We start from the raw sequence: 25,650 nt of genomic DNA, 5'->3' as shown, positions 1-25,650 counted from the left end.
TGATATGCTCACGACCCTGTGACAGATGCACTGTGACTGAAACTGACTGTCCGCTGCAGCAATGAGACTTCTGTCTGCGGACAAAGTCACCTGGAACTGAAGGGAAAAAACAAGCGGCCGCAAGGCTTCTAATATTTGGTTGCTAGAGTGCGTTATAGCAACTGGACAACAAATCTCATGAACGCACCTTTGATCGTCCGGCTGGACTACAGCTCAGAGCTGTCTGAGGTCGCTTCTCGTCTCTGCGTGACCCGAAGCCACAACCAAACAAACAGGCTGTTACTGGAAACAGCGAGACCCTGTTAAAATCTTTATTCTTTCATACATAAAATCCTGTTTCTCACCCCAAAATCAACAACACACATTTTTCCCCTCACCCATAGTGCTATTTATCCATTTAGCTTGTTTGGTTTTGAGTTGTTAAGTTTTGGAGATATTGGCTGTAGAGATGTCTGCCTTATCGTGATTATAATAGAACTAGATTGCACAAGTCCTGTGGTTGCTCAAAGTGACACAAAAATACATTTGAAAAACTCAACAGCAATGTCTCTTTTCTTTCTACCATAACACATAGACAAGAGGCTTGTGCTTGAGACATCGTGGGGTTTAAACATTAATGGCATCCTCCTCTGCTGAGCTGTACCCTCTCCTTCTTGAGTAGATTTATGCTTTTTTTTTCTGCAAGGTGATGATAGAGTTGGCGGGTGTAGTTTGGTAGAAAAAAAGTAGTTTCTTCATGAAACTGCTCACAACAAGGTCTGCGGATTATCCTGAGTCACCGGATCATAAATTCTGGAAAGAGAATCATTGCTGGCAAGTTTTCAAATGAAAAAAAAGACAAGCTGTGTGCAAAAAGTTTCCATTATTTTGGAGAGAAGGTAGACGTCTCTACAGCCGATACCTCCAAAACTCTATAACTCACACCAAAACAATCTTGACCAGGGGGCTTCAGCTTTTTCAGGCCACGTCTTGTGGGGTCTGAGACCCCTTGATTGACACGTGACCTCCTGAAAACCTCAACAGCAAAATTTGGGGGGATCTTTGTAGAAATTGTCACTCGCAATGGTCGGTAAAATGTCTTTAAAAATCTTAATGCTTCCGGTGTTCACTATTCAAATTCCAAAACATTTATTCACAAATAGGAAAAACCTCTTATTGCCAATGAATACGTCTTCTATGGGTGGTGACGCTGCAAATGGTCCACCAAACAAAACCTGCGTAGTTTAGACAACCTAATGAGAAGTAGTGGATTTTTCTTCTGCTTTGACATCATGGTTTTACTCAGTTTAAAGTACAGACTTAAATCTTGTATGCTGTATATTGAGTCTGTATAAAACTTAAATATAAAACCCTCATTAGATAAGGGGGACCACTGATTGAACTGTCTTTCTCATACTGACCACTAAGGATAGGTGTTACACAGTATCAGCTAGCTCACATGATACATACACATCACACTGACATACACATCAGGATATTTTTATTATCACTGTTGTTGTAATCTGTCTCCTTCTAACTTCATGAAAGTGAAACTCTGCATATCAAAGCATATGTTTCTGTATACTCTGTACTGTATATACATTTCATTGAAAACATGATCATCACTAACTGTGCTTCAGAGTCTGTGCTGCCACCCGCTGGTCGCTCTGAACATGTCGCTCTGTAATTCAGCTGAAGGACAGTGAACTCTGGACCTGCTGAGATACAGTGGTGAAAGAGGTACTCAGGTCCTTTACTCGAGTTAAAGTCCTGCCTTCACAACCTTACTAAAGCAAAAGAATGCATACAGTACAGCATACAGTTAAATCCAGCGGTTACCAACCTGAGGGTCAGGCCCCTCTTGCAGGTCACAACATAAGTCTGAGGGGTCATGATTAGATTTTGCTACAAAACACTTTTCACTTTTGTTTTTCCATCTTTGTTCTCCTTGTTCTTAGCTGTTATGTCTCATTTATTCCTGTGTAACTACAATGAGAGCAATGGAGACAAATCCAGTGTCCACATTTAAATGTTTGCTTGTTCCTTTATCTTCATGTATTTAACTCTAGTGCATAATTCATTGTGCACGTTATATAAGTGTTACTCAACCATAAAAAAACATGTGCAGTATTAATGCTCTTTGTGATTTATAAATGCATAAGAATGCAGAGTAAGCATTATTTAATCATAATTAACCATGTATTAATGCTAAATAAGCATTACTTTACCATAAATAATGATATATTAATGCTAAATAAGGATTACTTCACCACAATAGTGTTTATAGTGTTAATGTACTGTAATTGTGTATCTTTATTATGTACACTTAGGCCAAAATGTTATAGTTTTAACATGAATTTATTTTTTTTTCCAGATCTCTGTAGCTTCAGTATATATTTAATGTTTTCTAATGTCTCGACATGAATAGATTCAGACAGACAGACAGACAGACAGAAAGACGTGAAGCCGAGTCCCTTTCATAAAGCTTTATTTCACAGATCCCCTGTAACAGGAGGCCGAGGCAGCCAGGCTCATTATACATTTACATACACTGTCTGTGGCCGGTCCTTACACTGCTCCCCGTGTTAAATAACTCAATAATTCAAGACAGAAAACAACAAACACACACACACTGTTCAACTTAAGGTAACAATAACAATATCGTAACGACGGTAATAATAACAACAATTGTCAAATATTATGTATTTCCAGGGTCTTATACTGTATTTTCTAAAATTTGTTACACAGTCAGTCATCTTTAAGGTGCACCATAAAATCTGTATGTGACATTTCAATAAAACTTGACAAATGCTGCACCATAACACGCGGTGAAGACAGAGAATACTTGTTGTTGCATTTTTTTTATATTTCAGATGAGAGTTTGTTTTATTTTTTTAAAATTTTCCCAGGCAGAGTTCTTCTCCTCCTCCTCCTCCTCCTCCTCGTCATCGCCATCGTCGTCTTTGTCCTCTGTGGCAGATACTGTTGATGTAAGTTCAGCGCAGTTCATCGTTTGTTTGGCACACTATTTTTATAAGCCGCTGTGGTGTGGCATGAATCTCATAGCTCAAGCTGAGACATAAGGCGCGTCTCCATGGATGTGTGGGGACTCACAGGACCTCTGCAGGGACGGAAAGACGACAGGTGAGATGAAGGTGAAAAGTCTTCTTTTTCATAATTAATATTTGTTAATTGAATCAAGTTTCCACTCTTATTAATTCTGATTAAAATCCCATATTTAATTTATTGATTTTAATGCCAGATGAATGAAAAATGTCTTAAATTATATTTCTTACATCTATTCACTCTTTAACGTGACTGTATGGGGACATTACAGCAGAATCAGTTGAGCTTGTAATTTGACTGGTATTTAAAAATAGACATCATGTTATGGGTGAAGATTAGCAAAAAATCAAGTCAAATTGCAAATAATGCATTTCAGCTAGAAGATATTATGTTTATTATTATTCTTTAAATTTATGTTGCATTTTTTTTTCTCTTTAAAGTGTCTGTTTTGTGTCAGGTTGCAACAATAGTAGCAGCAAAAGTAGAAGAAGAACAACATAAACAACATGGATGTGCAGCACTGAGTGAGCAAAGTTTAAGTTTAATACAAAAGGTGCAGCAATGACCCCTTTCAAAATAAAGGTCTAATAACAGTTTAATGGTACACAAAATGCTGTCACGTTTTTCCCCGGTCTGATCCATAGTATCAGTACCAGTCACAGGTACAATTATGATCAAATTTGTCTGATCTGTTGAAAACTATCAGCGCTTTCTTTGACAAAAGGAATTCTAAGCCAACTAACAATTAAAGGATTCATCAAAGAAAAAAAAAAGGGAGCCTAACACACTGTTTGCTGCATGTAACCACAGACTCTGCTGTATCATCACGGTCTTTCTCTGGTGTCTCTTTACGTACCTGCGACATGCTGAGGCTTCATGGGGCCTGTCTTCATCAGGAAGGGCTCTCCGCCCTCGAACGCCAGGATCGGCTCGCTGACCAGCCCGCTCTGAGTCTGCGCCGGGGTGCCGCTGTTGTTCAGCTGGATGATCTCCTCGAAGTCAGCTGCCTCTCCGTTGGCTGAGACGCCGTTCTGGTGGGCGGCGGGCTGGACGCCGTTTACAACCGGAGCGGACTGAGGACTGAGAACTGCGGCACTGGGACTCTGCACATTTCCAGCTGCTGCAGAAAGATCATAAATAATTGAGACTATTAGATTTTTGTCAGCTTGTGTTTGTGACGGAGCAGCTCGACTGTTCTGAAGATGTGACACTGACCCTTACTGAGCTCTGTGTCCTTGCCGTTGACCTGTGGAGCAGCTTTGACGTCCTTCTGCAATTTAAATAACAAAAACATGTTTGTTATTTCAAAGCGAGATAAGAGGAGGTTTCTTCAAGCTTGTTTAAAAGGAACCACACGGACCTTATCTCCTGCATCACTCTTCCGAGTCCTCTTCATGATCTCCTCGAGGCGCTGTGCAGATCAGACACAGATATCAGTCAGTGAGCTGCTGATGAACTCAAGTGTGACCTTTATGAACTTTCAACATGTTTTTCTGCTCACCCTCTTCCTCTCCAGACGCTCCTGCTCCTCTTTCTGGAAGTGTTTCTCCCTCTCCAGGCGCTGACGCTCGGCCTCCTCGCGGGCTTTGGCCTCAGCCTCCTCCCTCTGGGAAAAGAAAACAGGGATATGAAACGTACAAAATTGACACTTTCGTGAAGTTTAAAAAAGTCCAACAACTCCCTCGTTCACGTGTGCAGCTACAAAGATGAAGCAGCAGGGTGTCAGTCACTTTCAAATGAAACCTGCTGCACAAAAACGTTGTTTAAAGTGGAAACAGGTAACTTTTGTAGCTGATAAAGGTTAATACCTGCACACAACATCAGTTTCTATTTCCACAGAGTCTACTAGTTCTATGGAGAAAAGGCAGTTTGAAAAGAGGAGAGAAGTGTGTTCACTGAAAAGACGAATTGAAAGAGATTAATGTAATGATGTGCACTGCATAATAATAACAGTCTGAATAATGTTAGCTTCTTTCTTTGCATAAGTAAATAACTACAGCAGGGTTGGCCTCTGGCTGAAGCGGAGAATAATGTTAGTTGTTAGTTGACAGCATCTAACTGCAAATTTAAATATATGATATTGTTAGGTTATATGAACACAATTAGAGTGAATATTATAATTCAAAACGCAGAGTGTGTGAATGCGCTGTAATGAAGAACAACTCTGCACCACCAGGGGGCAGCAGGAGCTCAGTCTGCTCTGCAGCCTTTTGGCTTCAGGGTTGATATTAATGTGAGTAACTCCATTACATGCGTCACCGAGTACTTAGACTCGGCACCAAACAAACAGATGTGTTCAAATCAACAGTGAAAACAAGAATTATGATGTGTGCATAAATCACATCTGTCAACAGTGGTAACCTGCTGCCTGATTAACCTGATTAACCACAGTGAACAGACTTCTGATTTTTTTTTGGGGCACAAATCTTAAATATTCACACATTTTCAGACCGTTTCCATCGACACTTGAGCTAAACTGAGCTCTAAAATATACGAGGCGGCTCTCGTCTCGAGTGAGTGAGCTGTCAGCGAGGAACAATGCTCCAATTGAGGGGAAAAGAGGAGACGGACAGCTTCAGGCGTACACTGACGCTGCTTATCCGACTATCAGCCCACTGCAGAGCCAAGTGTACGAGACGGAGGCAACGCAGGCCTGTCACTATCACAAAGGCTCCCTCAGCCTGTGCTCATCACCATTATGGAGGTCACCAGCTGGCATCTGCCCGGGCAGACAAGACAAGGGGCCTCTGACGGGCAGGGCTCACGCATGACACACATCGTCCGTGACAGCAGCACATATACAGTATACTGCTCCTTTAATCTGCCCAGATGCCAGACAGTCAAGGGGGGAGTGAGGGAGTCAGACAGGGGCCTGATGTTTAACCCCCCCCCCACCCCACTGACAGCTCAGGCATCCTGGTATCCATTAATCTGCCCAGATGGTAAATGGGCTTATCGCATGCGGAGATCACAGGGATTCGTGTCCGTTAATGGAAAATTAGAGGGTTTTCAGTGCAGTACAGTATTTACAGTTCACTACAGATGATCATGAACCTCACTGAAGAGGTGTATGATAGTAGAGGGAGTTAAGTGCAAGGTGGACGGTTTGATTCCCATTAGATATCAGCAGTGTGTTCAAGACTTTAAAGGGACAGGCCGGGGAAAAAAAAAGATCAGTTTAAGCGTACACTATATTTAGAATATTTTCACAGCTTTCCTTTGCTGTCAAACAACGTTTTTCAACGGCAGAACACAGTAGTGTGTGACTTTGGTGAATCTGAACCCGTAAAACACTGAAGTCACACAAAAACTACAGTGAGCAGGTCATTATTGTGAAATAAAACCCAACAAATCCCCCCCAAAACAATAATTTGAAACAAAATATTAATTTAAGAATGATTTAATCCTGCTCTCTAACCTGTCTCTGCAGCCGCTCGTTCTCCTCCTGCTCGGCCTTGGCTCTCTCCTGCGCCTCCTTCTCCTCCTGAGCTCGCTGGGCTTCGTCCCGCAGACGCTGCTGCTCCGCCATGAAGCGAGCCTCCTCCTCTCTGCGCTTCCTCTCCTCCGCCTCCCGCGCCATCGCCTCCTCACGAAGGATCCTGAAAGGACGAGTCGGTGTTATGTGCAGGACTGGACGGGCTCGTATTTTACATTTGAAGAAATTCAGCAGTTTGTTGGGTTTCTTTCCAGGAAATCTCCAAGGAAATTATTAGGAAATCCAACTCTATAGCAAGATAACTGCTTGTGAGGGACACAATAACCTCACAATATGATGCAACGCAGTGCAAGTTAAAAACTTTTTTTTATTGCACGACAGTTTTTTAGATTACATCATATTGTAAGGTGTTCCTGTCATTTCAAACTCAATATTAAAATCTGTTCTGTCTCTTTTCAGCAGAGATAATATAATATTTTACACTTTAATGATAACATAACAAGCTGTTATCTTCAGTCTGACCTGTTCCTTTGTTCCTGCTCCAGACGCTCCTGCTCCTCTCTCTCCCGCTGCTCTCGGGCTTGTCTGCGTTTCTCTGCCAGGACACGAGCGGCCTCCTCCGGGTCGTTGGTGCCGGCTGAGGGTCTGCTGGCCGGTGCGGCCGGGCTGGAGGCAGCGGCGGCAGCGGCGGCCGCGGGCGCAGCAGACGGAGCGGGATTACTGACGGAGGCCGCAGCAGGAGGAGCAGCTGAGGCCGCCGGTTCTACGTTTGGCACAGCCGGAGAGGCAGCTGATACGACTGGTGGGCTGAGGGAAGGAGGTGTGACGGGTGCAGAGGACACCACGATGGCAGGAACATTACCAGAGTCTGTCAGAGAGACGAGACAAACACACAAAAACACAGTCATACAGGAGTAAACATCTGGTTTACCAAGAGTGCTTTTTAAAAAAGAAAATGAGGAAAAATCACCACAGACTGCCACATATAATAATTTTCAGTTAAGTGCCCACTGTGTTTATCCAATAAGGACTCTCTTTCCATGAACTGAGCAACATGGTGCAGCTTGTAGCCAAGTGCACTCTGCCTACAGTGGTGGGGGAGGTGCCAAACGCACTTTTGGTTGTTTTTTGGCCAGGCTCAAAGGCCACACCTGCGGTGCACTTGAACTTAAGAGGGATAAGAGAGAAAGAATTATCATACATTAAAGGTAAGCTAGGACAATCACGGCCACATGAGGAAACTTACTGTTGTCTGTTATGTGCCAAATATGACAAATACAAATACAGCAGATATAACAAATATTCTGTCAGGAGCAGATGATGATTCTCTTTCGCTGAATTCACTTTTCTGCACATTTCTGCACATAGATTTTACTAAACTGAACTAAACTAAAATTGATTGAAATTCAAGATGGCATCATGAATGGCTGCCTCTGTGTGTTGGTGCATATTGTTTCTACGCCATCTGACTCAGTGAGTTACATTAAATCACATCTTGTTTGAATTACTATCTTGAACATTTAAGAAATTCTTACTCTGCAAACTGTGAACTTTGCGCGTTCCCTGGTGAATATTTGCACATTCCTGCACAAACTTTTCCTTTCTCTTTCATTTAAAACTACAAGGAGTTTTTAACTGGTTATGAAACAGTCTCAATTTAATACTGTGACCTACATAAGCAAACAAGATCACCAGCAAGAAGACTGACTGTTTCTATATAGTTGCCACTGTGTTGTATTCTCAGTGAAATCAGATTAAACGAGCCTGTGTTTACATTTTCTCAGGCCAGGCCAGTTAGCCAGTTACAAAGAAGCAGGAGGAGGTTTCAATTTAGACAATTTTATTTTTGATGTTATATTTTGTGGTGGTTACTGTGGAAACACTATTGCTTTTGTCCACTGGGGCTTCAAAAATCAACACACAATTGATAATGAACCTGAAGCTGATTCTGACTCTGAAGCTGAAGAATGAAACAGTCACCTTCTTAATTTTCATACTGTGACATCAACTTAAAATTGGGATTTGACAAATAACATTTCTTTGTTATTTGGAAATGCAAAATAGAATTTAACCTGAACGATTTCTGTCACATTGTGTTGATGGTCACAGTCACACATCCACCTGGATTACAATTAAAAAGGCGGAGCTCCAGGTGACACTTTAGTCAGACTCATTAAAAACAAGGTGACGGGTTCAGAGACGCTGAGGGACGACCGGTATGAACAGACGGTCCCGAGGGAGAAACTATTCAGGAAGTACGCTGCTTTCTGTTTCTGTTATATTACAACAGTCAACATGACAATAGTCAGAGGCTGCAGGTGGAACAGAGTAAAGACACACACACACACACACACACACACACACACACACACACTGCTGTGATCATGAATGTCGGCCAAAACCTCCACTCTAGGTCACCTTGACAGCTTGGATATAATCTCCATGGTAACCGCACTCACTCTTTTTCTCCTCTGGGGTGTCAGGCTGCTGGGTTTCGCGGCCCGTTTCCACGGCGACCGCAGCGACGGTCTGTGGCTGTACCCTGGCGGGCGTCTGGGCTCGTTTGGGTCTGGTCTTGGTGCCAGGAGGAGGCGTCTTCTTGCCCGTCGGGGTCTTGGAGGGCGCCGCAGGCACCAGCGGGGACAAGGGCCGACTTTTGGGGGCGGCAGGTGAAGGAGGTCTGTTTTTGGGCTTCGGGGTGCTGATGAGGAGAGAGGAGATGACAGCGCAGGTGAAATATGAGTCAAAGAGACGAGAGTGCAGGGAGAGGTAACGAGGTTGCACTACATAAGGCTCATAAGTAGGTCATGTGGAAGAAATGAGTGAAACTCCACATGCGGTCGCCATGATTCTTCGGCTGTATAGGGGGGTGTAACAAGAGAGGATGGGATGCTGGGAGCCATCTTTTTCCCCCCGTGCATCAGTCAGGAATACCCCATTCTGTCCGACACTAACAGACCTGCTGTTGGCAGACTGGCCCTCGGCTGCTGACTGAACGGCGTCCAGCAGAGAGTCTCTTTTAGTAGTTAGATTACAGCACCTTCGACCATCTGTCAGACATTAACCTGCTCCAAGGATAAAGCACCAGGACACAGGAGCTCCCTCTCTTCCTCAGCCTCTCTCCAACATTAATTTATTTAACATTTCTCTACTTTAGGGATAGTTAATTTATTTGAAGTGGAGTGGAGCTGGCGGCTGGCACACCCCCGGTTTGGAGAAGCAGAGAGAAGTACCATCAAAGCTAAACAATGTACTGCTGTGGACAGGGTCAGCAGCATATTAGCCACACAAAAAACAATCTCAGTGAAATTCTACGCAAAATTTTGAATATTTTCAGTGCTTTACTTTGCCATTTTCTGATCGACAACCACTCTTTTATGAGCCAAACATTGCTCTCTTCAAGCCAACCAAACTCCACTGGTGAAATCAGTGATTTTACTTTGCAGAATACAGAAGTTTCTGGTCTACTGCTGTCTTGATCTGTTAGATTGTTTGTGTTATTGTGTGACTTTGGTGTTTTAAGAGGTTAGTTCGAATTCACCAAAGTCACACAAAAACATAAACAAACTAACAGATTGAGGCAGCAATAGATAAGCAACTCCTGTGTTCTGTAAGGTAAAATTACTGATTTTGGTTATGGAGTTTGGTTGGTTTAACAAGAGCAATATCTGGCTTGTGTAACAGCTGAAGAAACAAACAAAACAAAACAAGAAGTCTACAGTCCAGCAATAAAGTTCAAATCTATCCACCCAATAACTCTACATAGCATAAACATAAACATCATTCAAAGGTAGGTAAGTAGCACCAAGTCTATATATTGGTGCATCATGGTGCTCCAAACAGATGATTCCTGGCTTTTTGACATTTTAATACTGTCTGGGACCATCATCTGCCAGCTCCACTTCAAATTACCCGAACTATCCCTTTAAATACAGATGGCATGGGATATATTGGCCTATAGCCCCAGTCTGTGACGATACCTGGTCTCTGGCCTGGATCTCTGGATGGTGGTGTTGGGGGATGTCGTCTGCCTCTTCTTCTGCACTTTCTCTTTCGTGAGAGCGTTCTTCTCTTTTTCGTTCTCCCTCTCCTTGTCTTTCTTCTCTTTCTTCTTTTTGTCCACCTTGAGAGAAGAGACGTGACACCAGTAACCATTTATGACCACAGGCTAAGGCTGACACTTCTGCTTGAGATAACGGCGTTTTGTTACAGGTCAGTATCGCCAGCTGAAAACGTTATAGAGGCTCCTCCCAGATCAAACAATGAAACAAGTAAAAATAGTCTTTTAAAGCTGGGGTAGGCAGTTTATTTTTGGTATCATGAGGCAAAAGTTCTGTAATAACCTTTAGGCATAAAGTAATTTAAGTGGTGTGAGAGAAAACTAGACTTCTGCTCGTCCTCTTGGCTCTGATTTCAGGATTTAGAAAATCTTTGACTCTGGCCAATCACAGGTCAGTAAGTAGGCTGATTATTGAGTCTCATCTCACCTTCCCCAGCTTTAACATGCCAGCTGATTTTCTTTGCACATGCTATTTAATAATTGATTTGTGAAGTTATGACTTTTTAGGATGATTTTCAAAATTAAAATCTGCAACAATTTTCACATTACACATTAATTTTTTTATGCAAATTCCTTCATACCCACAGCATTTAATGTATACTGTCTCACTTTGATTGCATGTTTTGATCATGAATATTTTAATACTCGCTAATTTCTAGGGTAAGGGATCAACAGAGGACTTATCTAACTATGAATGACTGGAACATTTCAACTATTATAAGATTTCTGGTTTACACAAAGTAAAATCTTAATCTATGCATTAAAAAGTCCAGAGTAAAAACACTGCATGTATTCACAGTACATTTGTGTGCGTGAGGGTCATCATGTGCTTACCGGCGTGGAGTTTCGTCGGCGCTGGCGCTGGGTGATGTCCGGCGTGCTGGCGGAGGAGACCCTCCAGCGCTCGGCGGCGTTCTGGTGCGGGTGGTGGTGGGAGTAGGCGTTCAGCGGGCTGGCGGAGGCTGAACGGGAGCAGTGGTGAGAGTCTGAGTGACGACACATAAACATGCAGAGAGCGGCGGCAGGGCCGAGGTCAGGGCCCACACACACACACACACACATGCAGGGTAATAAAGTCTCAGTGAGGCCTCACAGTGAACACAACATGCTGCGACACAATGAATCAAATCTGCTGACTGATGAAGTGATGATCGCTGAGGGGAGGGTCAATTATTTTACTGTTTTCTGATTGAATCGTATTGATTTCACTCACAGGTTTAATCATGTTTTTATTGTTCTCCATTAGTCCCTTTTGTAGTTTTATTCCTTACAACAGCAATGACCCCATTTCCCCTCAGAAATCCACTTTACTTGGTAACTGATTAGTCATTAATGATGAAAAAAATGCCAAATATTTGTTGGAGCAGCATCTCAAAATTGAGATTTTTCTGCTTTTCTCAGTTTTATATTTATTTTGGACAGTTTTTGAAAATGCAGAGAGCCTTTTTCACTACATTTTGACATTTTTTTTGACTAAACATTTAACCAATTAATCCACCAAATAACTGGCAGATTAACTGGTATTGAAGATAATGGTTAGATGCAGTCTTATCTTCAATCAAATCAAATGTCACCACAGGGTTCTATACAAAAATATGAATACATAGATCCATAACAAGAAAGAGTAAGATAGAGGGCAAAAGTGCTAAATAGTTGCTCATTCCATTTTTTTACTGAGATTTTGCTTCTCTTCTCTTTTTTGTAGCCTTGTAAGTTAAATTTTTGGAGGGTTTTTGATTGTTGGTTGAACATGCAGGCCGTCTGAAGATGGGAAACTCTCACACTTTCTGATATTGTTTAGATTTAACAATTAATCAAGCAAACGATCGACAGATTAATAAATACTACAAATAATTATTTGTGAGAACACAATCTCACCACAAGATCTATTTAATTTTTTTTTCTGACAAGGACTTTAAAGTTGAAGCAGCTTTCATTTTGTTGACTAATTATTTTCATCATAGTATTTGTCAACATTTTGCACAGAAAAATAACTAAAAACTAAATAAAAACTAGCAAACTAGGAAAATTTGATGATAGATTGAGATGATTAGCCGACTAAAGCTAGAAAAAACTACAACAATTCAGATGTCTTCAATATGAATAAAACTAAAAGGCATTCTAGTCAAAGGACTATGACGAAAAACCTATCAAAATGTGCTATTTGTCAGGAAAGCATTCAGAAGAAATAGAAATCTGAAAACCTTTTATGGTCTATTGGCTGATGAAGGTCATGTGATATGACTGAAAGCTCCAGTAGAGCCACTACATGGATGCTGCACTGAAATTATTTCCTCAACTGCTGTTTCTCAGGTCAATAATGACAATAATCATCTTTCAGTCAAATCAAATATCAACACAGAGTCAAAGAGACATTTAATCAGAGAAAAACTGAGAAAAAGATAGAAAGGGGAAAAGAGAAAGAGTTTTCCTCCTTCCTTGCACACTGCAGTGAGGTGCAGAGAAGGGGATTGTGGGTACTGAGGGCAGACAGATCCAGGCAGGTTTCTCACACTCACGGGAGTCGCTGTTGTTGAGGAGGGTGGCGGCGCTGCGGCTGCGGGCCAAGAAGGACAGCGTCGGCGTCATGAGACGCTCCACGATCCGGCTCTCCCACGGGCTCAGACGCAGGCTGCGGGCTGACACAAGAGGGCGCCGTCAGTGTCGGGTTACACAAAACACCCTCATACCTGTCACACAGGTGCTCACTCGCTCTGCAGGAGGTGAACCACTGCTCACTGATGATACTGCAGCACATCCTCTCCTCACTCACACTCACACTCACACACACACACACACACACACACACACACACACAGAACCTTCTGGTGCAGAGTGGAGTTTCACGTTGCGTTCATGTGCTGCTGGAAACATCATCAAAACTAAATTTCTTAAAAAAGTAAGGCAATGAAGTTGGAAAGTCTAAAGAAATGTTATCAGGTGAAAAAGAGGTAAATAAACACTGTTATCACTTATGTTTATTTAGCTAAACAAACCCTGATGTCTTCTAAAAAGCAAGAAGCAGCACAGATCTTTCCACCGGCACATGAACGCACACTAAAAATAGATGGAAACATTTCTCCGTGGCACTGGAAGCATCATCAATCTCATTGGCTGATTTAGACATCAGGAGACCGGGCCAAGAAACAGTTTCTCAGAGACAAGCTAAAGTCTTGTTCCTCTATTTATTGTTGACACTCATGATTTAGTGAGGTGAGCAGGAAAGCTACCCAGCTTACACACAGGGTTACTGAACCTGCTATAGGCTGATAAGTCAGGCTACAAAATGATAATTTTTTGATTTTAAGGACTTTTTAGTCAAATTTAAATCAACAGAGCACTACTGCCACGTTTGATGATGCTGGACAAAGACGGGAATTCAGTGGTAAAGTCAGCAACATTATTTTTCTTGGCCCTCATGCATTCGTCATCCTGCAGTTTGTGTTGTTTTTTCACAAGTCAGTTGTGTTACTTTGTGGTCTCGTGCACTCTTTGCATACGATCTGTTCTCAGCTTCATAGGCCATGACTGCTTAAATGCATGAATACTTCCCAAAAACGGATGATTCATTTCAGGGAATCTTTGCCTTCTTCTCCAGACACTTGATTTTCAGTTTGCCCAGCTGTTCTCTGTTGTATGTTACTCTCCTGTGGAGAGAGTGTTTGATCTGTTACCTCTTTTATCTGTTCTTTTATGTGAACTTTTATTAATTATTTTTATCTTAATTTTCAGCTGTTTTTCTTTGTCATTTTCGTTTGTTTGTTGAACAGATTTTGTATTGGTTCATTCTATTGCTTCTTTTATCTCTACTTTGTTGAAAACCTGTCCAATCATTTGACCACTTGTGTTTCTTGTCCCGTTGGATCCATTTTTAGAGAAGTTCTTCCTTTAAGGTTAAGGTTGAGGTTTATCTCATCCAGTGAGATTATTGCTGCAACTCAAACTCCAGTCTGCCGCTCAAATACTCTCAGACTCGAAGATTCAGAGGACTCATACAGGATGAATGACTGGACTTCAGCCTCCACGTTACACACACAGGACCAGACATTAGATTACAACACAGAGGAGCAAACCCAAGTTAATTCTCATTACTTACCGTTAAAAAAAACACACCACACAACAAGCCAGTGTGGCTGTTTTATTCGACCACTCAAACCCAATGCAGTGCAAAGGCCCAGCATGGAATTAGTGCAACACACACACTACTCTGACCGTTACACCGTTCTGGTATCATACAGTGTGTGTCTGACTGTTATTGAGTGTCATGTGATGAACGTTCAGCACATATGACGTCCAACAACAGCAGAATATAATCAGATGCATTGTAATGACGGTGGAAAACACACACACACACACAGCGATAAATCATTCTCTCATGAGTAAAAAAACAAACTTAATGTCAAAGAATAAAGTTCAGTCAGAAGTCGGCGCCACCTTTGATTCTATCAGAATCAAATCAGTCTGAAAATATTTTTTAGAAACTATTGATGCCTATGTGTGAAATTTCTATAGAACTACACAAATACTAGAAAACCCCAGACGGGAACAGAGGGAGAAAGAGACGTATGAATGATCCAGAGTCTCTTCACACAGAAGCTCAAACTTCTTCAGTGACTGAAATAAAGAAAAACAAACGTTTGAAGCATTTTCCTTCAAATAATCTGAACTTTAGACCTGCAGGCGTTGGTGGAAAATACATTTAATCAATATTTGTTGAGTTTTGTGGTACTTTGCTACATTTATTGTGACTTTACACATAAACTTCTCTACATTTGAGAGCTAAATATTTAGCTTTTCACTCCACTACATTTATTTAAAGCTGTGACGTGCGTGATGTTTCACACTATGCCGATTAAGCCCATCACCACCAGGAAAATCTCTCTCTATTTTACAGTATACCGGAGGTTTTAAATCTGTGATGCTCTGGCAACATTCCTGCGCTGGCAGACCAGAAGCGATCCATTTTAAAAACGTTTCCCCCTGCAGATTTAAAAACTCTAAGGCTTGGTCAAATACTCGATTCTGATTGGTCAGTTCCAGCATTCTAAGGTCTGTTATTTATGTATAGCAAACTGTTGCTATGAAGAACAGACCGTTGCTATGGACACAGTTCTGATCATAGACTCTGGAGGAACCATGACCTGCTCACTGTATATTACTCTGCTTATTACCTACCAAAAAAAACCAATAATTTGACATTAAATATTAATTTTAAAATGATTTTATGGTTTTAAAATTCATCTTATTGCTCCTCTGGAGTCTATGATTAGAGCAGCATCCATAGCAACCGCCTGCTCTTCATAGCAACGCTCGGTTATACATAGCAACGTTCTAAAGAAATAAAGAAATAACAGACCTTAGAATGCTGTAATCGACCAATCAGAGTAAACAGTAGTTTAGCTGCACAAGTATTTCTACTATTTATATTTATAGGCTTTCTTTTCAAGAGTTAGTGAGGAGACATGACGCTCATCTCTATTGAACAAATGTGATATAATGTGATACTTGACTTTAGAGAAGCTAAGAGACAATATTTGTTCGTTTTTGAGACAGGCCAGCAGTTCCCTCTGTTTCCATTTTATTTTTTTGATAAGCTAACCAGCAGCTGGCTGTAATTTCATGATAAGCGTGTGGCGATCAGACGTCCCAGTTTATCAAAGACTGTTGCGGTTTCCAATTGTGTGTCCCCAGTCCTGACAAATATCAGTAAAACACCAAATTGTCTGGGTTTTCACTACAATTAAAATAATAATTAGAACATTAAACTTCACTGCTTAGACATTTATCATGTTCTGTCCTACTCATTATTACCTTACCCACTTTAAAAGTAAACAATGCACCACACATCTAAATTTGACACCGATTTGTCTGCATGTGTGTCAATCAATCAACGTGTCGCTGCCAAGACTACTGCTGGTTTATGAGACTGACAGAACCTGTCAGTATGTTAACAGTTACTGTCACGCTGAAGACAAAGTCTTTTCCAAAGAGCTCTGGGAGGCTTACTCCTTCATGAAGTAACTACACAGCAAGGAGAATGCTGCATTTATGGCGCCCATGGTGTCGAAATGTGTGCTCTGTAGGTGAGGTTGTTAATTTTTGAAATAATTGTCAACCATCCTCATGATGCCTATGGTGCAAATACATGTGTGTGCATCAAATAACTGTTTGTTAAAATGTCTGTTCCTTTAAGTAAAACATCTGAGTTCTTTTCCATGACTTCTTGGTAACTTGATATCAGTATTATGTTCATCTTTTTCTTTTTAAGTTCTTCTACTGTTCTGTCCTGCTCTTCTGAAACAGTAAAATACAACTGAAAACACTCCAGTGCACAGAAGACACTGAATGCACCATCTCAACATGAGATCTAATGAAATCCGACAGCTCGTTCACTTTTCCTGAGACTTTCCTGTTTCTCATAACAAAAACTTGAACTGACAACATGCTGCACACAGATGTTTTTTTTTTTTTTTTACTGACATGTGGACTACTACTTCTCAGTGCTCTGCTGCAGTGTATCGCTCTGTTGACATACACACAGGTATGCATGACACCTAGACACACACACACACACACATACCACACATACACATGATAATAGTGCAATCACAACAGCGCTGCCATGACGACACGAGGAGCGAGGCCTGTTGTTTGTGCGCGCTTCAAAAACACTCATAAACGGGCCTTTCTTATGTAACAGCACACGCAGTCACCTCTGCTGCACGTTGGCCAGATCTTTTTAACAACATGTTTTATGACTAACTGATAACCCGACTACCTCCCGTTGCTAGGCAACAGTCGTTTCCCTCCTCCTCTTCTTTCTCCAATGCGGCAAGAGGAGGCCGAGCAGAGCTGCTGCCTGGTGATCGACTGTTCACCTGGAGGTAGATTGATGCCTGGATCTATAAACGTCACCGCCCCAACATCACTACCCTCCTCCACCCCACCCCTTTATTACCGGTACACTGTGCAGAGCATCTCCCCAGGCCAGAAACAGCAGCTCTGACATCGACTCTGGCTCTGCAGAAATATGATTCAGCTCCGAGTTGTTCTTTCATGTTCCCGTAATACTGGAGCATCTGTATTAGTGATGATCGAGCACGAAATCTGAGTTTCTATTGTGGCGACGGGGGAGACGAGAGCCGAACTGCTGATTGCACTGCGGGTGATACGATCTATAATGACACATGTTATGAGGCGTGACGAATCTGAGATGAAGACAGTGCTGCTTATGTATGTGTGGCAACTCAAGAGTCTGATGAAATGAGATTGATATAACAAGTTAATTTAAATATTTATCATAATACAGCAGCATATTGCTGCCACCGTGAGAAAAAATATTTGTTCAGTTTCATGTCATAATGTAAAAAGTTTCTAGATTCATTGAGATCCTTTTTGTGCTATAGCAAGATATTTTTCCATATTTTTTTTCATGCCAGATTATCCTGGTCTCAGAAACTTTTCTTGTTGTAACAACTTATCTTTTTTTTATGTCTCAGACTTTCCTGTTTAAACAACATATGAAAGCTTTTTTCCAGATTAATGAACTGGGGTGACGTGCTTTTCTTTCAACGGCACATTATTCCGAAACCCAATTAGTCCGAAAAATGTGCATGAAGTCATAATGGTTATATTTCTGAATAACAGGGCTGTTGGACCACATACCTGAATTATCTTAAGAACTACTGGATGGGTTGCTATGACATTCAATCTATTCATTTATATCATTATTCTCCTTTTCATTGAAAAACATGTTAAAATGATTATGGTGTGTGTGTGTTTTTTTCAGGGATCTGTACTAAACAAAGATGTTTTCTGAAATCTAGAGAATGATGTGTTGGCCAGGGCACCTCTGCAGCACCACAACATTTAATCTAAAATGGTATTTTTACACACATTTCTTCAACAGATATTGCGCATCCTGCAATTTGAAAACTGCAGAGACAATATTGTGATTTCGATAACATTTCGATTAATTGCTCAGCCCTGTTGTCACTTTAAAATAATTACCTTCCCATTAGCCTCAGATATAAATCGTGCTCAGTTCTGACTTGCATGCTAACACACTAAACTAAGATGGTAAATATTGTAAACATTATACCCACCTAACATTAGCATGTTAGCATTGTTATTGTGTGCCTATTAGCATGCTGATGTTAGCATTTAGCTCAAAGCACTGCTGTGTCCAATTCTGCATTCCAGTCAAAGTTTGGTTTTGGTTTTAGTTGTACTTTTTCTAATAGGAAGCTGGAAACTTTGTTATGATGAAAAAAGTTTCTTGTTTTAACTATAATATGTTGCTTCTGTGTAACTATGTCAAAGTTTGTGATGCAGCAAGCTATAGTCATGAGCTGCTGTAACAAGAAAAGTTTCTTGTTTTTGTAAAAGCAGAATAATTTAATTTGTTGTAAAGACAAAATGTGTCAAAACAACATCAAAGATATCTTGTTATAACATAAAAAGAATTGTGTTACATCAAGAGACTTCACATTATAGAACCTGAGCATTTTCTTTTATCATGGTGGCAGCAATGTTTTGCCGTAAATAACTAACAGAAGAGAGGCTTAATCACTATGGAAACAGGCTATACCTTTTACACATATAGCATATACTGTGTAAAATATATTATAAACAAAATAGTACATAAAAACAAAATATAATACAATCCATGTGCATTTAGTTGCTCTACTTTCATTTGCAACAGTCACACTATAATATCCACCACCAACACCACCACCACCACACCAAACCATCAACAGTACAGTGGAGGGGGACAACCAATAAAGAAGGTGTTGTGAGAGGAAGATGTGAACTTATAAACCTATGAAACACACCAAAGTATATCACAGAATATGGCTCGGTGATGTCGATGTGAGAGGGAGGCTGATCAAAAATGCAGAGGAGACTCAAATCAATGACAACCACCAACTGAAATAAAAAAAAAACCCACGATGCATACGAGACCGAGAGCGTGATAAGAGGAGGGAGTAGGTGGTAAATGACCAGTCACCAAGCACAGGCAGGCAGGCAGGCCACCAGAGACGACAGTTATAATAATCATAAAAAGAAGAAAACCAAAAACCAGATTAGGGTAAGAGGAGGAGGAGGGGGAGGTGAAGGGGGATGAATAAGGAAGGGGAAAGGGAGGAGGGAGCCTGGTGGACATTGACGTCGGGTCGTCCTTACTTCTGTTGGGGGAGTTCCAGAGCGTGGCAGAGGACTTGGACAGCCTGTTGTTAATGACAGGGTCCACCTGTCTCGGCAAGTTGACCGTGGAGGCCGAGCATCTGCCTGCACCGGAGAGAACGCAACAGACAACAACTGTTCACAAGGCGGCCGGGGTGCGGGCGGCCCCCAGCTGATAAAGAGACGGGGCTGCCGAGCAGGGACTCACCGCTCTCTGAGGTCACAAATGGCTGCTCATTAACATTTAGGAGGAGATTAATCTGAACTCAAGACTTGTGGGAAATGGGGAGGAAAGACTGGGAAGGGTGTGGTATAGTTAGAAATCACATTTAGAGTAACTCCTGCTGCAAGAAATCAGCATAAAACATCACATTCTCTCTCTCACACACACACAGGTATCCCTTTTCCACACACATCTGCTGGCCTGGTTTGACTCAGTTTGGCTCGGCACGTCAGCAGGGCAGGGATTTGCATCTCCATTACAACATGGCAACCCGCTTCATGGTGTGTCTTGTAAGTGAGTCAAGTGGCTGTAAAACGGCGGATAAACACTTAATTTCCTATAAATTCTTCACAATAAAAGTTCCCCTTTTGCTATGAAGCAGCAACAACAGGGAATGTTGGGTTTTCATCAGCAGCAACTTAACACGACTAGTGTTGGTCATCCAGGATCTGATCCAGAGCGGAGCCAGATCCACAATTACGATATGTAAGGAATCATTAAGAAACAAAATATCCGATTCTGCATAAATGTGCAGAAAGTAACAACTCAACATTAAAAACACTAACAAAACATGACATTTTTGGAACATGAAATAGCAAACTTAAACTCTTAGCAATGCATGATGGGGAAAATATGAAACAAAAAGAGCTCTGGCATCAGTATAGTATCATCAGATATTCAAAATCCAGATATAAGTTAAAATTATTTAAGTAAATAAAAGGAAAAGCATAAAATCTTCATGTCTGTGAAGCTGGAACCATCATTAAATGTTTTTGCGTGAAAAATTACCATTACCAAAACTGTTTCCAATTAAAGTGAAATAAGCATGTGACCTGTTTTGACCCAGCCAATCAAATAATCAGAAGTGAGAACTGTCAAGTAAGAAGTAAGAATAGTTAAAATCCAAATGACACCAATCCCTAAACAGGACACCTATCAGCTGAAAGTGAGCAGTAAAATAAAGCAGAAACCTGAAAGAACAAACAGTGATCCGTGTCTCTCACACAGTCGCTTGTTTGAGAGGGGGTCATAACGGGTTGGTCACAGTCTGCAACGTGTTTGGAAGGTCCACCTCTGTGCAACCCGGCGCTGCTCGGCGAGTTAAAAGTAGTAATGGAAATGCAAATCAGTGCGGCACAGTTTGGCTGCAGTGCCAATGGAAAAGCTCCAAGGATCTTTCACACTTTGGAGAGAGGAGAGAAACTTGTCTTGACCTCAGTGTCACGGGTCCAAAAGAAGCAGCCCGTCACATGTCTGACACCAAAAACAGGACAGTCTGAAAAGGGAAATTACCTCACAGGTCTCTGAAAACACAGCTCACACTGCTGATCTAATGAAACGTGTTCCTGGCAGCTACCTTGTTGCCCGTCATTCTGCCCTTTTGATCACTTTTTAAATGAAGAAAATTGGTCCTGCCTCAAAAACAGAGATGTTCACTGAGGAATTACAATGGTTTAACATCATAAATTACTGAGTGGGTCATCATCATCTGGTACCCACGCCCTTCACACGTTATTTCCTCGAATTGCATCAGTTGGACCAATGAGTCACAATCTGTGCAGCTCAACTTGAAGGTTTGAGATACTATGAGGATGTGACATAATCCTGGCTGTCGTTGTGTCTGGTTTCTAAGACTCTCCGGTGTGTTTGTGGTTCATCTGAGACTCACTTTCTCTGCGGGAGGTCTGGTTGAGTCCGCCCGCCCAGGACCACCTCTGCTGGCGGATCTCGGCCCACGTCTTCTTTGTCGACCTCTTGATAGCTGCCTCATATCGCTCCTGGAGAGCCACACAGTCAGAACTGAGTCAGCCTTTGCACATGTTCACACTCATAACAGTTCATTTGATAGTGTAAAGGTACATATCAGTGCTTTGGGGATGTTCCGGGAAGCTACAGCCAGCAGCCGGTTAGCTTAGCTTAGCATAAAAATGGAAAAGAGCTAGACTTGCTTTGGCCAAAGGTTAAAGACATGAGATTATATTGGAAAATGCCTTTTTAACCCTTTCAGATTAAATAACCAGTCATATTTTGCAACTATTTAGCAATATATATCAAAATTAAAAAAATAAATATTAATATAATAATATTACGACACCAATCTTAAACTTTTAGTAGCACAGGGCTTAAGATTCATCAGTTAGCTAGCTAGCAGCAGCTTGGTATGCCAGGTTATTCCACACTCACTTTTCAGCTTTCTAATCAAATTCCCCCCAACATAGTGTTCCACCTTTCAGTCCTGTTTCACTCGGAAATATGCCCTTATTCCAGTCTTTATGCTAAGCTAAGCTAACTGGCTGTTGTGTCATAAGGCATAAGAGTAGTATCAATCTTGCTGTTGTCAAAGATTTTTGCAAAACTTTGGGGAGACTTGGGAAGGCTATTTGTACCCTTATACTAAGCTAAGCTAAGTGAAGCTAATCAGCTAGGTGAGGGAACTGAAGGTGCTAATATGCTAACTCATTATTTATCATCATAATTATATTTGAGTGCGGGTTAAACAAATGAGATACAATATGTTAAATTAAATAATGAGTTTCTGCGGAGTTGGAAGGTCTACTTTTGAACTTTGAACAGAGCCAGGCTAGCTTTTTCCATCTGCTGCCAGTCTTTCGGTAAGCTAGGCTAACATCCTGCTGGCTGTAGAAACGAGAGTGGTTTTAACCCTCAGCAAGGCAGCAAATAATTCCTTTGGCTTACCTAAATTTAAAACTCTGCAGTTAGAAGAAATAGTTGTTAAGTAGAGCTGCTCATGACTCAGGAATGGTGTAACTCATGACAAGGATACACAAGAAGAAACGGTCTCATTTTAGGTCAAAAGCCAAAGAGGTTGAGAACCACTGCTGTGATCAATAACTTTTAATTCAAATTACTGCCGATGAAAAATCTGCACTTATAACCACAGGAAAACTGGCTGCACGCAGACACTTGGCATCCCGACTGATACTCAAGATGGGACCGAATCCATGTTACACAGGCAATTTTCCAGTGGTCAAAACCTGTGCTAAGCATTAGGCTTGCATAAACACTGGCATAGTGTTGATTTTTCCACCCTGACTTCTATTAACACCAAATATTTTGGAGAGCAGGACTCAGTTCTGTGAGTGGCAATAAGAGAAATCCGTCTGTGTTACTGACTATTCGCCCACGGACCAGATTCCATCAATAACAACCATATGATTTCAGTGTTAATGATCAGAAACAAGCTTTGAAGTTTCATCAAAGGGTTAAACCATAATTGGTTCATGACACATTCCATGCTCGGATGGTTTTAAGCTGCTACATCCTGAGTCAAAATCATCGTTGCTCCTTTCCTGACCTTGTTCTTTTCTAGTTTCTGCCTCTGTTTCTCCTCCAGCAGAGCTCGGCGTTTCTCCGCCTTCAGCCTCTGCTCCTCCAGCTTCCTCCTGCGGTCCTCCAGCTGGCTCTCCCTCAGACGCCGGGCCTTCTCCTCCTTCTCCAGCCACTGGGCCTTCTTTGCCGCTGCGGGGTCACCACAGAGAAAGTGGAAAATTTAGATGGAACAGCATGACAGAGAGTAATAAAAATGATAAATTAAGGTTAGAAGAAAGTTGCTGAGGATCACATGTTATTTCACATTTTGTGTTCCTCTGTTAGCAAAGGCTGACAGCAGACATATTAAGCAAAGCCTGTTCTATTATTTGCTTTTACCCACTTAGTCATTATATCCACATTACTGATGATTATTTATGAAAATTTGATTGTGTTGATATTTTGTGACAGCACCGACAATATTGTTGCAATATCGATATTGAGGCACTTGATCAAAAACATCTTGATATTTAATTTTGTTCACATCTCCCAGACCTACTTAATACACTGTTAGTTAGTTTAATCTAGTTTAATCATATTCTATAAAAGCATCACTATTTGAGAGTTTGTGGTATGTTATTTTTGAAAAAAATGTGTAAAACAAGATATATATCTTATATTGCCGCATAGCCTAAAAATATTGGGATTGTATTCCCAACCACATAATCTGTTCCTAGTCTACATTATATTATACATATTTTAGGTAAATGCTAATATGAACATGCCAAAATTCATAAAATGACAAAGTTAGTACACTATCTGATGTCCTCCGGGCACAGGTAGTTTTACTTGTTGCTAAAATAACCTCTAACTGCTGCTAACTGTAACTGATGTTAGCTAGTGGCTAGCTAGTTATAGCTGTCTGGACTAGGAGCCTGCAGCATCAAAGGAGTGATGGTGTTTACATGCTAACACAGGAGCTTTGGGCTGCAGGGAGGAGGGGGTTAAATAAAGCCAATAAAGCTTTATTTAAGCTTTAAAGATGATTGGACCATTAACTGCACAGTTAACTAAACCAACTAGCTAACGGCAGCCACAGGTAGCAGCAATTGGCAGCTACTTTAGCAACAAGTTCATCAGGAAACTCAGAATATCACTGGGAGTTGAGGCAGAGCAGCCGGAGGACATTAGAGGCAAAACCAGAAAATATTTTCTCTGTAAAATTGTAAGCTTTGCACGTATTTTGTTTTTTGACCAAAATGTACTGATGATGCTATATGAAAAATCAACACTAATATTATTACAATTTCTTCTGAGGGGGAAAATGATTGTTTGAACCAAATTTCATGGCGGCCGATCCAATAGTGAACGTGAACCTCATTTAAGTGAGAAGAAAATTTACTACACCATCTAAGTCAACAAAATTAATCCTCTGGGAACAATGAATATTTGTACCAAATTTTGTGCCAATCCATCTTGTAGATGTGGAGATATTCCACTAGATAAATAAAAGCTTGGTGTTAGAGAAGAGTCAGTGACTCCCTAGAGCCATGCTACTAGAGTGGCAAAGCTATTAAAACTATTAAAAAGCATGGCAAATGACACAGAAAAGCCAATCCCTGGATAACATAGTAATTCAACAGTGATTTAAAGAAGTTTCCCCTTAAGTATCTTATTCCAAACTTGCCATCAAACAGCGTTTAATCACTTAAACTCTTGATGAGCCTCTGCCACCGACACCCAAACACAAAGGGTGAAGCAGATGGAAGACACTGTGTTCATTACACCATAATCCTGATAACAGTAAATAAGCACAAGTTTCCCGCTGTGTTTGACTGCAGCAGACGCCAGTTTGTCTTCGCACATACGCTGCTGTGGCTCATTTCTTGGAGCAACAATTAAACAGCAATCAATCCCCTTAAATTAACTTGTCTTTGTTTTGGACGGCAGCTGTGTCGAGGTTCAGATTTACATTTTTCTGATCATTTCCATATCAAGTCTGATTAGACGACATATTTTTACCCCGGTGGAGGGTTTAAACAACGCAAAAGTCAATATGGATGATGATGTTTGGGGTTACATGCTGGATCCAACAAAAGTAATGACATGTTTCAGTGTCACTGTATCACATTGCTGCGAGTTAGATGTCATTAGAAATAGTTTCTAGTGGATTTAGCTGTGCGAGGATGTAGCAGTGTTGTGAGGCAAAGAAGTGTTTTGTATTTAGTTCAGTATTCTGCGGCTCATCTTCACTAATGAGCCAAAGAGGCACACGAGTCTGAGCCTCGTCGACAATGAGAGAGCCTTCTTCATTCCTCCATAAATCCAATTCATGAAAAAATCCAATTATGTCTGCATTCTGTGCAGCAGGATTGAAAAACATGTCGGGTTAATGCTCGTCACCGTGCCTCTCACATTCTCACTTACGAG

General features: G+C 41.2%; 1 protein-coding gene across 8 annotated transcripts in view; it reads right to left on the bottom strand.

Annotated features, from left to right (window-relative positions):
* Nucleotides 1–2,450: 2,450 nt before the first annotated feature.
* The window catches only part of LOC146313198 (uncharacterized), a 54,181-nt gene continuing 30,981 nt past the window's right edge, over nt 2,451–25,650 (bottom strand). For 2 of the 8 annotated variants that reach the window (XM_084738367.1, XM_084738369.1), the window contains 14 exons: nt 23,267–23,430; nt 21,620–21,728; nt 19,728–19,832; nt 13,061–13,180; nt 11,376–11,527; nt 10,462–10,604; nt 8,941–9,182; nt 7,004–7,349; nt 6,464–6,644; nt 4,547–4,651; nt 4,406–4,456; nt 4,261–4,315; nt 3,902–4,165; nt 2,451–3,100 (listed from right to left, as the gene is read on the bottom strand). In XM_084738367.1, the coding sequence (XP_084594493.1) occupies nt 3,090–3,100; nt 3,902–4,165; nt 4,261–4,315; nt 4,406–4,456; nt 4,547–4,651; nt 6,464–6,644; nt 7,004–7,349; nt 8,941–9,182; nt 10,462–10,604; nt 11,376–11,527; nt 13,061–13,180; nt 19,728–19,832; nt 21,620–21,728; nt 23,267–23,430 (2,048 nt within the window). In that variant the 3' untranslated portion in view covers nt 2,451–3,089. The remainder of the gene's footprint in view (nt 3,101–3,901; nt 4,166–4,260; nt 4,316–4,405; nt 4,457–4,546; nt 4,652–6,463; nt 6,645–7,003; nt 7,350–8,940; nt 9,183–10,461; nt 10,605–11,375; nt 11,528–13,060; nt 13,181–19,727; nt 19,833–21,619; nt 21,729–23,266; nt 23,431–25,650) is intronic. The other 6 variants (XM_084738373.1, XM_084738374.1, XM_084738368.1 and 3 more) reach the window with 5 other exon arrangements.

This window comes from Lutjanus erythropterus, chromosome 16 (genome assembly GCF_056507025.1).
Source record: "Lutjanus erythropterus isolate fLutEry1 chromosome 16, fLutEry1.hap2, whole genome shotgun sequence".
In the NCBI taxonomy this organism is placed as follows: domain Eukaryota; kingdom Metazoa; phylum Chordata; class Actinopteri; order Lutjaniformes; family Lutjanidae; genus Lutjanus; species Lutjanus erythropterus.
This window is presented reverse-complemented; position numbering and strand designations above follow the sequence as displayed.